Genomic DNA, 13,657 nt, shown 5'->3' with positions numbered 1-13,657 from the left:
TTAGCGTCTTTCCAGTTCATTTCCACAATTTCCCCAGCTTTAAAGACGTTTTCGCTTTCTGTGCATTGCCAGGGCAATTGAAAGGAGATAGTGTTACTTTATTTGATAAAAAATAAATTGGTGGGTTTTTTAATCTTTTTTCCTACATGAGTGGCTTGTGGCAAGTTCCCACTCAGCTAACTGAGAGCAAATAAGGCTTCTGCTCTGTGTGTGAGTGGGTCACACTAAAGTCAGAAAGGAATTCTTTTCGCTTGCTTGTCAGCCATCTGGGCTGTCTAGAAGGAGGCATTCCATTAGGAGCAAACGTCTGAAGCTCTGTAGAGTTTTATAGGGCCAAACCAGCACCTTGAATTGGAAGCTGATGCAAGCAAGCGATAACTGGTGTGTATGAATAATCATAGTTTAGAGGTCCCGGGTCCTAAGGAAGTCAGACTATCCTCCACCAGGGCCAGGGCCTTCTCAGTGATGGCTCCGACCTGGTGGAATGCTCTGTCCCATGAGACCAGGGCCCTGCAGGATTTAACCTCCTTCCGCAGCGCTTGTAAGACAGAGCTATTCCTCCTGGCTTTCAATTTGAACTTAGCCTTATCTTTTATTCCCCTTCCTTCCCTCCCCCTCACCTTTTTATGAAGATTACCCTCTCTGGGATCCCACAGCTAATTTTCCCCGGGTCTCCCTGCTGGCCCAAATAGGAGTAATTTAGCCAGCTAGCCCTGGTAATCATTTAATGTTTATTGGATGGATTTCCCCCCTAAATTGATTTTTGAATTCTGAATTTATTTGCATTCCCGTTGTAATGGTTGTAAGGGGTTACTTGTGCGTAAGTTGCCTGCTGTTGTGTCCGATTGCCTGGTTCACCATGCCTTGGCTGACAGCCCACACTCCGTGGCCAGTCAGTCGCTTGCAAAATCTGTCAGTGGGCGTTTCTTGAACCTTTTCCAGCATAAGAGCTGTTTGACGCCAAGTCTCCTCCTATTTTCCCTGCGCGGAACTCGTCTGCGCAAGTAAGGGGAAGGCAGGGGTGTGCCAGCGCTCTCTCCACTAGTCTCTGATGCAGGGTCTTGGAGACCAGTCTCCAATTCCTCCATCTCCTTCCCTTCTCTACTGGTGTTGCACTGAATTCCTTCCCCCCTGCTGGTCCCCTCTCCGGCATCGCTCTGGAGCCCTGCCTCCGCCTCTCGCTCTGATGTCAGTTCCCTGACATCCGTTTTATACTGTATTTTATGCTGTTTTTTTGTTGTCACCCTGAGCCCAGTTTTCTGAACTGGGAAAGGCGGGGTATAAATAAATTATTATTATTATTGTTATTGTTATTGTTATTGTTATTGTTATTGTTATTGTTATTATTGTTATTATTGGTTCATAGAATGCCTGGTCCCAGCTGTTGCCATATTTTCCACCACCTGCGGTTTCTGAACCATCTCTCCAAGGCAGACTCACTTGTAAAGCATGATGGTAACCCAAGGCAGAGGCTGCTGTAGTGTGAACCATTGCAGCTTGATTTTCCACCTTGTGGCCTTGGACTGGCTGGATGAGGAGTGGTGCGAGACACCAGCCAGGGAACCCCCAAGGGAAATTCCAGAGGAGAAAGGCTCAGAGCCCAGGGACTGGAGGTGGGTCACAGAGAAGAGGTCAGAGGGGAGGAGGGACTGGATATTGACGCAACAACAGGGTTTAGTGAGCAGGAGGAACCTGTGACGGAGCAGTTCAGACTCCAAGGCTGAAGCAGAGGAAGGAGGTCAAGAGACTGCGGAAGAATCCTGGGAATCTCCCTCTCCAGCTCCAGGAGAGAGCCAAACAGAGGCCAAAGGTGTACAGGTACAGTTTGTAGCTGCTTGGAAAACATTGGGGAGAGGAAGAGCCTTGGAAGGGGTGGAAGGCAGGGACCTTAAGTCCTGGCAACTGCTCCATAAGGGCAAGACCTACTAGGAAGCGTTGCTGAGTTGTATGCCGTTTCCTTGAATAAAGAGTGAACTGCAGTCGTACCTTGGATCCCAAACGCCTTGGTACTCGGACATTTTGGCTCCCGAATGCTGCAAACCCGGAAGTGACTGTTCCGGTTTGCAAACATTTGTCCGACAGGGCTTCTGCGGCTTCTGCAGCCAATCAGCTCCAGTAGCCAATCAGAAGCAGCGCTTGGGTTTTCAAATGTTTTCGGAAGTCGAACGGACTTCTGGAATGGATTCCGTTTGACTTCCAAGGTACGACTGTACACTAACAACTGAATTTGGCCTCTTCGTTCTGACCCACATCTAACTCCAACCCGGACATAGAGCGACAACTGGGATACCAGCCTAGGCTGCTAAAATATGCTTTATGCCACTTGAACTTCTGGTGACAATGATGGAAGCCAAGAACTCGCCTGAGCTTATCCTTCGGTGGTCTGCCAAAAAACAACAACCCTGGATTTCCGCCCCCCGCCCCTTCATTTGCTGCTCTTGTATTTCTTGCTGCCACCCACCAAGCACTTGTTTATTTTGCTTTCTCTCCCCTGGCTTCATTCTTCATGAGTACCCCCACCCCGTAAATCCCTTAAGGCCTTAAACTGCAGCATAATCCAGCTACAAATCCCACCTGGAGCTGCCAGACCCAACGAGTCCAGACATCCCTCTTGTGCATTCCTCCGATGCCTTCGCAAATCCTCCAAGCCTCTCCTTTGGAAATACTCCAATTGGAAAAAAAAATATATGCACCCAAACTTCTGGCTGCTTTGACTGAAACAGGAATAGCTAAAGCTAAATTAACTGCTTTTATGCAAAACTAGGGGGTGTGACTCGACCCCACCCCTCAGCCTCAACACCCACAGAGCTCCCCCTTCCCACCCCACCCAGTGCTATTTTTCTAGAAAAAAAGGTGCAGCAACTTGCCATCATCATCATAATTTATTATTTATACCCCGCCCATCTATCTGGGTTTCCCCAGCCACTCTGGGCGGCTTCCAACAAAGATTAAAAATACATTAAAATACCACACATTTAAAACTTCCCTAAACAGGGCTGCCTTCAAATGTCTTCTAGATGTCAGGTAGTTGTTTATCTCTTTGACATCTGATGGGAGGGTGTTCCACAGGGAGGGCGCCACCGCCGAGAAGGCCCTCTGCCTGGTTCCCTGTAACCTCACTTCTCACAATGAGGGAACTGCCAGAAGACCCTTGGCGCTGGACCTCAGTGTCTGGGCAGCACGATGGGGGTGGAGACGCTCCTTCAACTCTCTTGTTATCTTATACAGTGGTACCTCGGTTAAGTACATTATTCGTTCCGAAGGTCCGTTCTTAACCTGAACTGTTCTTAACCTGAAGCACCACTTTAGCTCATGGGGACTCCCACTGCCGCTGCTGTGCAATTTCTGTTCTTATCCTGAAGCAAAGTTCTTAACCTGAGGTACTATTTCTGGGTTAGCAGAGTCTGTAACCTGAAGTGTCTGTAACCTGAGGTACGGCTGTAATGGTGATGGCACCCACCTAAGAGGTGCCCGGAATTCAGTTTCAGAGAGTTCCTGCTGGAAAAAATGCCCTGCTTGGAGCTGCTAAGCTTGCTTTTCACTTTCCTAACTCCATTTGTGCAGCCACTTCTGTTCCGCAAGCCTGCTCTGCACCCATTTTTACCTTCGTGCCCATGTCTCCCCCCCTTAGAAACCTGTATCTTCCTCCTTCCATAGGTAAAGGTAAAGGGACCCCTGACCATTAGGTCCAGTCGTGAATGACTCTGGGGTTGTGGTGTTCATCTCACTTTATTGGCTGAGGGAGCCGGCGTACAGCTTCCAGGTCATGTGGCCAGCATGACTAAGCCGCTTCTGGCGAACCAGAGCAGTGCACGGAAACGCCGTTTACCTTCTCGCCGGAGCGGTACCTATTTATCTACTTGCACTTTGACGTGCTTTCAAACTGCTAGGTGGGCAGGAGCAGGGACCAAGCAACGGGAGCTCACCCCATCATGGGGATTCGAACCACTGACCTTCTAATCGGCAAGTCCTAGGCTCTGTGGTTTAACCTACAGCGCCACCCACATCCCTCCTTCCATTTGTTGTTGTTTAGTCATTTAGTCGTGCCCAACTCATCGTGACCCCATGGACTAGAGCACTCCAGGCACTCCTGTCTTCCACTGCCTCCTGCAGTTTGGTCAGACACATGTTTGTAGCTTTGAGAACACTGTCCCACCATCTCATCCTCTGTCCTCCCCTTCTCCTTGTGCCCTCCATCTTTCCCAACATCAGGGTCTTTTCCAGGGAGTCTTCTCTTCTCATGAGGTGGCCAAAATATTGGAGCCTGAGCTTCACTATCTGTCCTTCCAGTGAGCACTCAGGGCTGATTTCCTTCAGAATGGATAAGTCTGATCTTCTTGCAGTCCACCCTCCTTCCATACACTGCAACTAATAAGCACCTTTTCCACCTCCCAACCAATTACAAAGCCACCATCCCCAGCTATTCTTCAGGCCCTTTCGTGCTCCTGCTTTCATCTTCACCCCCATTCCTACGCCTCCTCCTCCCTCCTTTTTTGCAACCCTCTTTGTACCCCGTTGTTCACCTTCACCCTTATTATCTTCCCCCTCCCCACTTTTCTGAACTCTCCCTTGCACACAGACCCCCATTTCCACGCATCATCCTCTTTCCTATTCCGCAGCCCCCTTTGCACACATATCATGATGATCACTACATATATATTTTAAGACGAACAGAATCTTAAGCACAAGCCTGTAAATTAAGTGTTCTATTAGGGAATGCTAATTAGAATTAGACATGTGGGTGTTATACGCATAGGGGCGTTTGCTTATTAATAAAACAAATCTAAATTACTACTTTGAATGTGGAACTTCGCGTTGAAGACAACACATGGTCTTCAGGATCATAGCTGTCAGCGTTTCCCTTTTCTGAAGGGAAATTCCCTTATTCCGAATAGGATTCCTCGCAAGAAAAGGGGAAAGTTGACAGCTATGTTCAGGAACGCGTGCAAGTTTTTGACAGCTGAAATCCAGTTTTAAATTGTTGCCGGATCAAAGGGGCCGGGATGGAACGCTCTCGACCAATCCCTTTGGCTGGGAGGCGGAGCCAAAGTCAGATCAGAAGGGCCGGGATGGAACGCTCTCGACCAATCCCTTTGGCTGGGAGGCGGAGCCAAAGTCAGATCAAAAGGGCCGGGATGGAACGCTCTCGACCAATCCCTTTGGCTGGGAGGCGGAGCCAAAGTCAGATCAAAAGGGCCGGGATGGAACGCTCTCGACCAATCCCTTTGGCTGGGAGGCGTAACCAATGTCGGATTGGCTCCAAAGCTCGGCAAGGCAAGGCCGGGCAGAGCAGGTCTACGCGTGCGCGGACCGCTTTACGGCAGCGAGGCGGGCGGTTGCCCGTCCGTGCCTCCTTCTTCCGCCCTTCTTTCGCGACGGCGTCGTGAAGACGGAGGGCGCTTGACGGCCTGCCGGAGAGGCAACTTGTGGGGAGCCGTGAGGAGGGGCAGCGTTGCCATGAGGCAGAAGAAGAAAGGTAAAGGCGGTTGGCAGTGGGGGGGGGGGCGTCACGTGTTGACGGGGAGGAGCCGGTTTCTCCTCTCAGCCCCATTTTCTGTGGGGATTTGGGGGCTTGGGGGTCTTTCTCTGAGCCCCCTCCCCCCCTCAGTTCAGTGGGGGGGGGGGCGCCTCGTGAGAGAGGCAGCAGGTCTCCCTCCTCCTCTTTTTTTTTTTCAATAGATTTTTATTGAGATTTTAAAGGTTACAAAAAGAAAAAATAAAGAACATATTTAAACAGGGGAAAAAATAAAATACAGAACAATACAAAAACAAAGGAAAAAAACAGAAAAAAGATGCAGATAATTAAAGAAAAAACAACAACAAATCAATCCTTTACATAACTTTCTTTCCTTTGCTTATTTCCTTGACCTCCTCACACCTCCCTTTTTTGTATTCTAATTCAATTAGATATTTCAGCAAATCCTTTCCATCTTTATTTCTATCCTGATGATTTATCTTAATATACTATAATTTTACATTCTGTTCTTTCACCAATTAACAATCCATTTTTACTTAATCCTTTATATCATTTCTGCTAAAACCACATTACTTGACATGAGCCAACAGTGTGACGCGGCAGCTAAAAAAGCCAATGCAATTCTGGGCTGCATCAATAGGAGTATAGCATCTAGATCAAGGGAAGTAATAGTGCCACTGTATTCTGCTCTGGTCAGACCTCACTATGTCCAGTTCTGGGCACCACAGTTCAAGAAGGACACTGACAAACTGGAACGTGTCCAGAGGAGGGCAACCAAAATGGTCAAAGGCCTGGAAACGATGCCTTATGAGGAACGGCTAAGGGAGCTGGGCATGTTTAGCCTGGAGAAGAGGAGGTTAAGGGGTGATATGATAGCCATGTTCAAATATATAAAAGGATGTCACATAGAGGAGGGAGAAAGGTTGTTTTCTGCTGCTCCAGAGAAGCGGACACGGAGCAATGGATCCAAACTACAAGAAAGAAGATTCCACCTAAACATGAGGAAGAACTTCCTGACAGTAAGAGCTGTTCGACAGTGGAATTTGCTGCCAAGGAGTGTGGTGGAGTCTCCTTCTTTGGAGGTCTTTAAGCAGAGGCTTGACAACCATATGTCAGGAGTGCTCTGATGGTGTTTCCTGCTTGGCAGGGGGTTGGACTCGATGGCCCTTGTGGTCTCTTCCAACTCTATGATTCTGTGATTCTATTACTTCATTCCAACATCCTTCAAAGTTCTTAAGTTACATCGGTAAACGTTATCATATTACATCACAAGGCTTATTATACTATAATTTTCAACATGTATAGAAATCCTTCAGGTGCTGCTTGGGGGAGAACTTTGGGACTCCCTGCCTCATGATATTATTATTTTTTAAATTTTATTTATTAAAGTTATTATGTTACACCGGTACACATTATCATATTACATCACAAGGCTTATTATACCATAATTTTCAACATGTATGCAATGTTTATATACTAAAAGGAAAAAAAACAAGGACAAAAATCTATTCCAAAATCATATATGTACCAACACTTCAGACTTCCTGTCTATCCCATTGTATATTCCTTTTTTACAAATGAATGTACTCTTATTATTGTATATTTCTTTACATTTTATCTAATACATTCCTATATCCATATTTACCCTTGGTCTTATTTCTCAGCTCAGTCTCTCTCCAACGTCAGTCGAATGCTAGCATAGATAGCGAACCTTTATTGTATTTTTGAACATATATCTTACATCTATCCCACTTTTCCATAAACTTTTGTTTTGAATTGCCTCTCAGGCTATTTGTCAACTGCGCCATTTCAGCAAATTCTTGTAGCTTGTTATGCCAGTCCGTTATTGTCGGGGCTTCTTGTTCCTTCCACACACCTTTGCCACCAAAGTACGAGCTGCAGCCGTTGCATTTAAAAATACCTCCCTCAAGGCATTTGAGATGGGACTCCCTGCCTCATGATAAGGGGGCGGGCGCCTTCGCTGTGCCCTTTTCCGGTTAGGCTTGGGGCTGCCTCTGAAAAGCAGAAACACCAGGCGGCCCCAGAGGTTGCTGACCCCAGAGCTGGTTATAGAGAGCAGGCTTCATAGATCTATATGTCACAGAAGAGGACAGCTGGAAGGGTCCCAGATGGTAATCTAGTCCAGCCCCTTGTGATGCTGCTCTGGGGAAGGGGGCTGCGCTCCACTGGCTATGGGTCAGTTTCTGGGCAGAGGTCAAAGTGCTGGCGCCTGTTGTGGGAAGCTCCCAGGCAGGACCCGAGTGTGAATGCAGCAATCAGCAGCCTTTAGCTTCTTGTTGCAACGGCCTCAGCCCAGTATACCTGAAAGAGCGTCTCCACCCCCATTATTCTGCCTGGACGCTGAGGTCCAGCACCGAAGGCCTTCTGGCGGTTCCCTCATTGAGAGAAGCAAAGCTACAGGGAACCAGGCAGAGGGCCTTCTCGGTGGTAGCACCCTCCCTGTGGAACGCCCTCCCATCAGATGTCAAAGAGATAAACAACTACCTGACATTCAGAAGACATCTTAAGGCAGCCCTGTTCAGGGAAGTTTTTAATGTGTGACATCTTAGTGTATTTTTGGTGTTTGTGGAAGCCGCCCAGAGTGGCTGGAGAAACCTAGCCAGATGGGCGGGGTACAAATAATAAATTATTATTTATTTATTTATTTATTTATTTATTTATTTATTTATTTATTTATTTATTGTTTCAGGAGACCTCAGCCGGGCAGAGCTGATGATGATGACCATCTCAGACGTCATCAAGCAGCTCATTGAAGCTCACGACCAGGGCAAAGATGTCAACTTGAACAAGTAAGTTTGGCCGGCCGGCCAGCCACCATCTCCTGCTCTTCTCTTTGTTTTTTAATACGTTTTTATTGGTTTTTTAACATATTAATTCTAACGTTCATACAACATAACTTCTCATCTTATACAACATTTTAGGACTTCCGTCAACACCTCTGATGATTTTCCGTTCTTTCTCACTTATTATGCATTTTTAAATTTCCCATTACCTTTAATTGTCCTTAACTAATAATTCTCCTCATTAGCTTTTTTGCAATATTTCAAATAATACACCTTACAAAACTTCTTGCAAACCTACTAGCGTAATTTGTTCATCACAGTTGCTTTTCAAATAATCCGTAAATTTACTCCAGTCTTCTGAGAATTTCTGGTCCTGCAGGTTTCGAATCCTACCTGTTAGTTTATCTAATTCTGCGTAGTCCATCAGTTTCAACCTCCATTCTTCTTTCATCAGTAGTTCTTCTTGCTTCATTTTTGGTGCCAGTAATATTCTTGCTGCCGGTCTCCTGCTCTTCTCTGCCCTCTGCTGTTTGTGCATGCCCTTTATCCTCCCTGTATAAAAAGTAAAAGTACCCCTGCCCGTACGGGCCAGTCTTGACAGACTCTAGGGTTGTGCGCTCATCTCACTCTAGAGGCCGGGGGCCAGCGCTGTCCGCAGACTCTTCTGGGTCACGTGGCTAGCGTGACGAAGCTGCTCTGGCGAACCGGCACCAGGGCAGCACACGGAAACGCCGTTTACCTTCCCACTATAAAGCGGTACCTATTTATCTACTTGCACTTAAGTGTGCTTTCGAACTGCTAGGTGGGCAGGAGCTGGGACTGAACGACGGGAGCTCACCCCGCTGTGGGGATTCGAACCACCGACCATGCGATCGGCAAGTCCTAGGCGCTGAGGTTTTACCCACAGCGCCACCCGCGTCCCTCGTCCTCCCTGTATAGTACCTCACTAAATCACACTCTTTTATTTTCAAGGATAAAGACCAAGACAGCTGCAAAGTATGGGCTTTCGGCACAGCCCCGCCTTGTGGACATCATTGCTGCGGTGCCTCCCCAGTATCGCAGAGTGCTGGTTCCCAAGCTGAAGGCGAAGCCCATCCGCACTGCTAGTGGGGTAGGCCTGTTCAATGTTTGATAAGGGAGCTTCCTGGTGTTTTAGACTGCAGTGTCCATCAGCCTCAGCTAGCGTGGTCAGTGGTCGGGGATGATGGGAATTGTAGTCCAAAACATCTGGAGGCCACGTTGATTACCCCCCGTGTCATCAGTCAGTGTTGTGGTCTAGTGGTCTAGTTGTGGGGTGTGAACCCAGGTGCCTCAAGTTTATACCATCAATAAGGAGAGGTCTTCACAACAACCAACCCAGACCCTGTGATCATCATCTGAGGGCCTCCTATAAGGAAATTCTGCCCATGGTATGTTCATTTTCCACCTCTCCATTTTGATTCTCTGGCCCCATATCTGTGCAAACTTATTATCCCAAAATACAGACGTGCTTTTACACTTGCAAGACTGGATGTTTTGCCATCTGTGGTTCTTGAGGGTCGATTCCAAAAGATCCCGCCTGAGAAACGTCTTTGCCCCTGTGGAGATGGTAGCACCGAAACAGCGGCACACGTCCTCCTGTCTTGCACTCTTTACAAAGACCTGAGGAACGAGATCATCACCCCACTCGTACTAACCATCCCAGGGCGCCCAGCCATTGCCACAATGTCCTTTCTTCTGTCAGATCAAAATGAGCAGGTAACAGCAAAGGTTGCTAGGTTCATAGCAGGGGCAATCAGAATAAGGGCCACTAACTGACTGCTGATTCAGGACCTTAAATTGTGCTCTTATATCAAATTTCCTTTCCTGCGTATACTGTAATGTTTTAATGTTGCTATGGCCATTGGCTAAGGCGATTAAGGTTTTATCTATCTCTGTCTGAGGGCCTTCTTCATGTGCCTCCACCATGAGAGGTCCGGAGGGTGGCAACATGGGAACAGGCCTTTTCTGCCGTGTCTCCCCATGTGTGGCATGCTCTCCCCCAAGGAGACTCGTCCGGCACCTTCATTGCCTAGTTTCTCATGTTCCCAAGGCAGCTTCCCATGTTCCTAAAAATGACTCAGTTGGACACTCATTTCCGTATAGGGTATTCTGCACAAGGCAGGCGGTTGTGAAGTACAGTGGTACCTCGGGTTACAGATGCTTCAGGTTACAGATGCTTCAGGTTACAGACTCCGCTAACCCAGAAATATTACCTTGGGTTAAGAACTTTGCTTCAGGATGAGAACAGAAATCGTGCTCTGGCATCGCGGCGGCAGTAGGAGGCCCCATTAGCTAAAGTGGTGCTTCAGGTTAAGAACAGTTTCAGTTAAGAACGGACCTCCAGAACGAATCACATACTTAACCCGAGGTACCACTGTACGTACATCTTTCCGTTCCTTTAAATGTAATGGTTTTGTTATTTTCTTCTCAAGGGAACTGTGATAACTTCTCTGCAATGCTTCTCTCCTTTTTTCAGATTGCTGTTGTGGCAGTGATGTGTAAGCCTCACAGATGTCCACACATTAACTTCACAGGAAACATTTGTGTGTAAGTAGAGCCTTGGAATATTCAGAAATGTTGCCAGGTTGGGTTGTAGACAACTGAAATGTAAGAAGCTAGGAAGAACCCTGAACTGGATCAGGCCCATAGGGACCCATCTAGTCCAGCATCGTGTTTTCCCAGTGACCAACCAAATCCACCAATGGGAAGTGCCCGAGTAGGATCTAAGTGCAATAGCAGCGCTTGTGATTCCCGCTGCCTCCGGCAGAGGAGGTATATGTCATACAACAGGCATAGGCAAACTCGGTCCTCCAGATGTTTTGGGACTACAACTTCCATCATCCCTGATCACTGGTCCTGTTAACTAGGGGTGGTGGGAGTTGTAGTCCCAAAACATCTGGAGGGCCGAGTTTGCCTATGCCTGTCATAGACTCACAGAACAGTAGCATTGGAAGGGACCCAAAGGATCATCCAGTCCAACCTCTCGCAATGCAGCAATCGCAGCTAAATAATGTTCTGGTCTACTGTTCATCTTCCTTGCTTAAAAGTGGGACGGGAAGTAAATCTTCATGAATAGCTAACTGTTTAAGGAAAGATCTGTATTCATCACTTCAAAGAGAAAGATACAGTGGTACCTTGGGTTAAGTACTTAATTCGTTCTGGAGGTCTGTTCTTAACCTGAAGCACCACTTTAGCTAATGGGGCCTCTTGCTGCCGCTGCACCGCCGGAGCACGATTTCTGTTCTCATCCTGAAGCAAAGTTCTTAACCCGAGGTACTATTCCTGTGTTAGCGAAGTCTATAACCTGAAGCGTATGTAAGCCCAAGGTACCACTGTATTTGAATGGTCCCTGACCCCAGTTGTGCAATAATGCACAGTAATTAACTGGAGGTTTCATCCAAGACTAACTAGGGTTGTCCGGTCAACACTCGCTTAGTGGCTTCAGAATCTCTGACTAGGACCTAGGAGACGGGCGTTCAAATCCCCACTATACCATGAAGTTCACTGAGTGACCTAAGGCCCGTCACTGCTTCTCAGCCTAACCTTCCTCACAGGGTTGTTGTGGGGATTAAATGTGAAAAGTGGGAGAACTAGGTTCCCCACCTCAGAGGAAAAGTGAGATATAAATGTAATAATGCAAATAGGTAACACAAGCACCTTTCAGTGGGGGATGCCCACCTTGTGGGTTTTCCCTCACTGCTTTTGGGCCCTACAAATGGGCAGAATCTCCTGCTGCCTCCAGATTGTGGAAGAACACCCCAGCTTTAAACCAGCTGCCCCCCACCCAACCCTGGGTGCTCTCTGGATGTTGCTGGTTCCCATCATGCCCCAGCCAGCAGAGATTTCCGTGGTCGGCGATTATGAGACACATCGCCCAAATATTTGGAGAGCACCAAGGTGGGAGAAGGCTAGCTTAAACTGTCTGCCTCTGCTTGACTCTGTTTTTCTCTTGAAAATGCAGGTACTGTCCAGGGGGTCCCGATTCTGACTTTGAATATTCAACACAGTCTTACACAGGATACGAGGTACTGCTTTAAGAGTCTGTGGGCCCTTCTTCAGGGAATGTATGTTTACTCAGTGATGGGCGTGATCTCAGAAATTTTACTGGGGGGAACCAGGAGTTAAATGTACATGTGGCACTGGGAGTTTGTATGCGATGTCTTGTGTGACGCTAGGTGAGAGGCAGGTTTTTAAAGAGGTTGAATTGCCCTAAGCTATTCAGCATCTACATAGGCTTCATCTCATGATGATCTTGCAAGTCCTCTCTCACCCTGCCTCCCCCAAACTAAATTTCATCAAATATTGACTTAAATTATAAAGGGGTAGCCTTGTTTATCTGTTGCAGCAAAAGCATGAAGGGTCTCAGAGTATCTAGGTAAAGGTAAGGTAAAGGGACCCCTGACCATTAGGTCCAGTCGTGGCTGACTCCTGGGTTGCGGCGATCATCTCGCTTTACTGGCTGAGGGAGCTGGCATACAGCTTCCGGGTCATGTGGCCAGCATGACTAAGCCGCTTCTGGTGAACCAGAGCAACACACGGAAACGCTGTTTACCTTCCCGCCGGAGCGATACCTATTTATCTACTTGCACTTTGACGTGCTTTGGAACTGCTAGGATGGCAGGAGCAGGGACCGAGCAACAGGAGCTCACCCCATCGTGGGGATTCGAACCGCCAACCTTCTGATCGGCAAGTCCTAGGCTCTGTGGTTTAGCCCACAGCGCCACCCAAGTCCCTCCTCAGAGTATCTAGAGACCTAGAAAATGCATTATGGCATAGGCTTTTAAATATGGACCTTGCTCTAATTCTAGCTGAAATTGTTAAACTTGTATATGCTCCCCAGTGTCCAAAAGGGCAGTCAACATGATTGATGGGGTGGAGCAACTTTGAGCTCAGTGTCATTGCACCATAATGCCATTGCCACCCCAGCAAACCCCCATTATAAAACATTCAGATGGCTTGAAAGGGTGTGCAGAGCCTCTCCTAATCACTTGGTGTTTCTTCCCATAACAAAGCTTTTTCCTTGCAAGATCATACTGACCACTCACATTATACAGGCTTATAACCCCCCTCCTCTCAGCAGCCAGAAGCCTCATAGCCAGACACTGGAGCAGCGGTTCTCAACCTGTGGGTCCCCTGATGTTGTTGGACTACAACTCCCATCACCCCTGAGCTCTGGCCTTGCTAGCTAGGGGTGATGGGTGTTGTAGTTCAACAACATCTGGGGACCCACAGGTTGAGAAAGGGTGCAGTGGAGAGACCTGCCAGGAGTGAACAGGGACCAGTGGTACCAAATTGTAGGGGAAACAGCATTACAGTGGTGCCTCGCAAGACAAAAAGAATCCGTTCCGCGAGTCTC

General features: G+C 47.6%; 2 protein-coding genes across 3 annotated transcripts in view; one reads left to right on the top strand and one right to left on the bottom strand.

Annotated features, from left to right (window-relative positions):
* Positions 1 to 13,657, bottom strand: part of ZNF395 (zinc finger protein 395) — a 446,083-nt gene that overhangs the window by 135,627 nt on the left and 296,799 nt on the right. The gene's annotated exons all lie outside the window — the stretch shown is intronic.
* ELP3 (elongator acetyltransferase complex subunit 3) overlaps positions 5,296 to 13,657 on the top strand; it is a 120,161-nt gene continuing 111,799 nt past the window's right edge. The window contains exons 1-5 of the mRNA XM_083733477.1: positions 5,296 to 5,476; positions 8,187 to 8,286; positions 9,253 to 9,391; positions 10,778 to 10,848; positions 12,263 to 12,326. Of these exons, the coding sequence (XP_083589603.1) occupies positions 5,458 to 5,476; positions 8,187 to 8,286; positions 9,253 to 9,391; positions 10,778 to 10,848; positions 12,263 to 12,326 (393 nt within the window). The 5' untranslated portion in view covers positions 5,296 to 5,457. The remainder of the gene's footprint in view (positions 5,477 to 8,186; positions 8,287 to 9,252; positions 9,392 to 10,777; positions 10,849 to 12,262; positions 12,327 to 13,657) is intronic.

Source organism: Podarcis gaigeae (assembly GCF_964106915.1).
Source record: "Podarcis gaigeae genome assembly, chromosome: 3".
Lineage (NCBI taxonomy): Eukaryota > Metazoa > Chordata > Lepidosauria > Squamata > Lacertidae > Podarcis > Podarcis gaigeae.
Note: the sequence above shows the minus strand (reverse complement) of the source record. Positions and strands in the feature narration are given on the sequence as shown.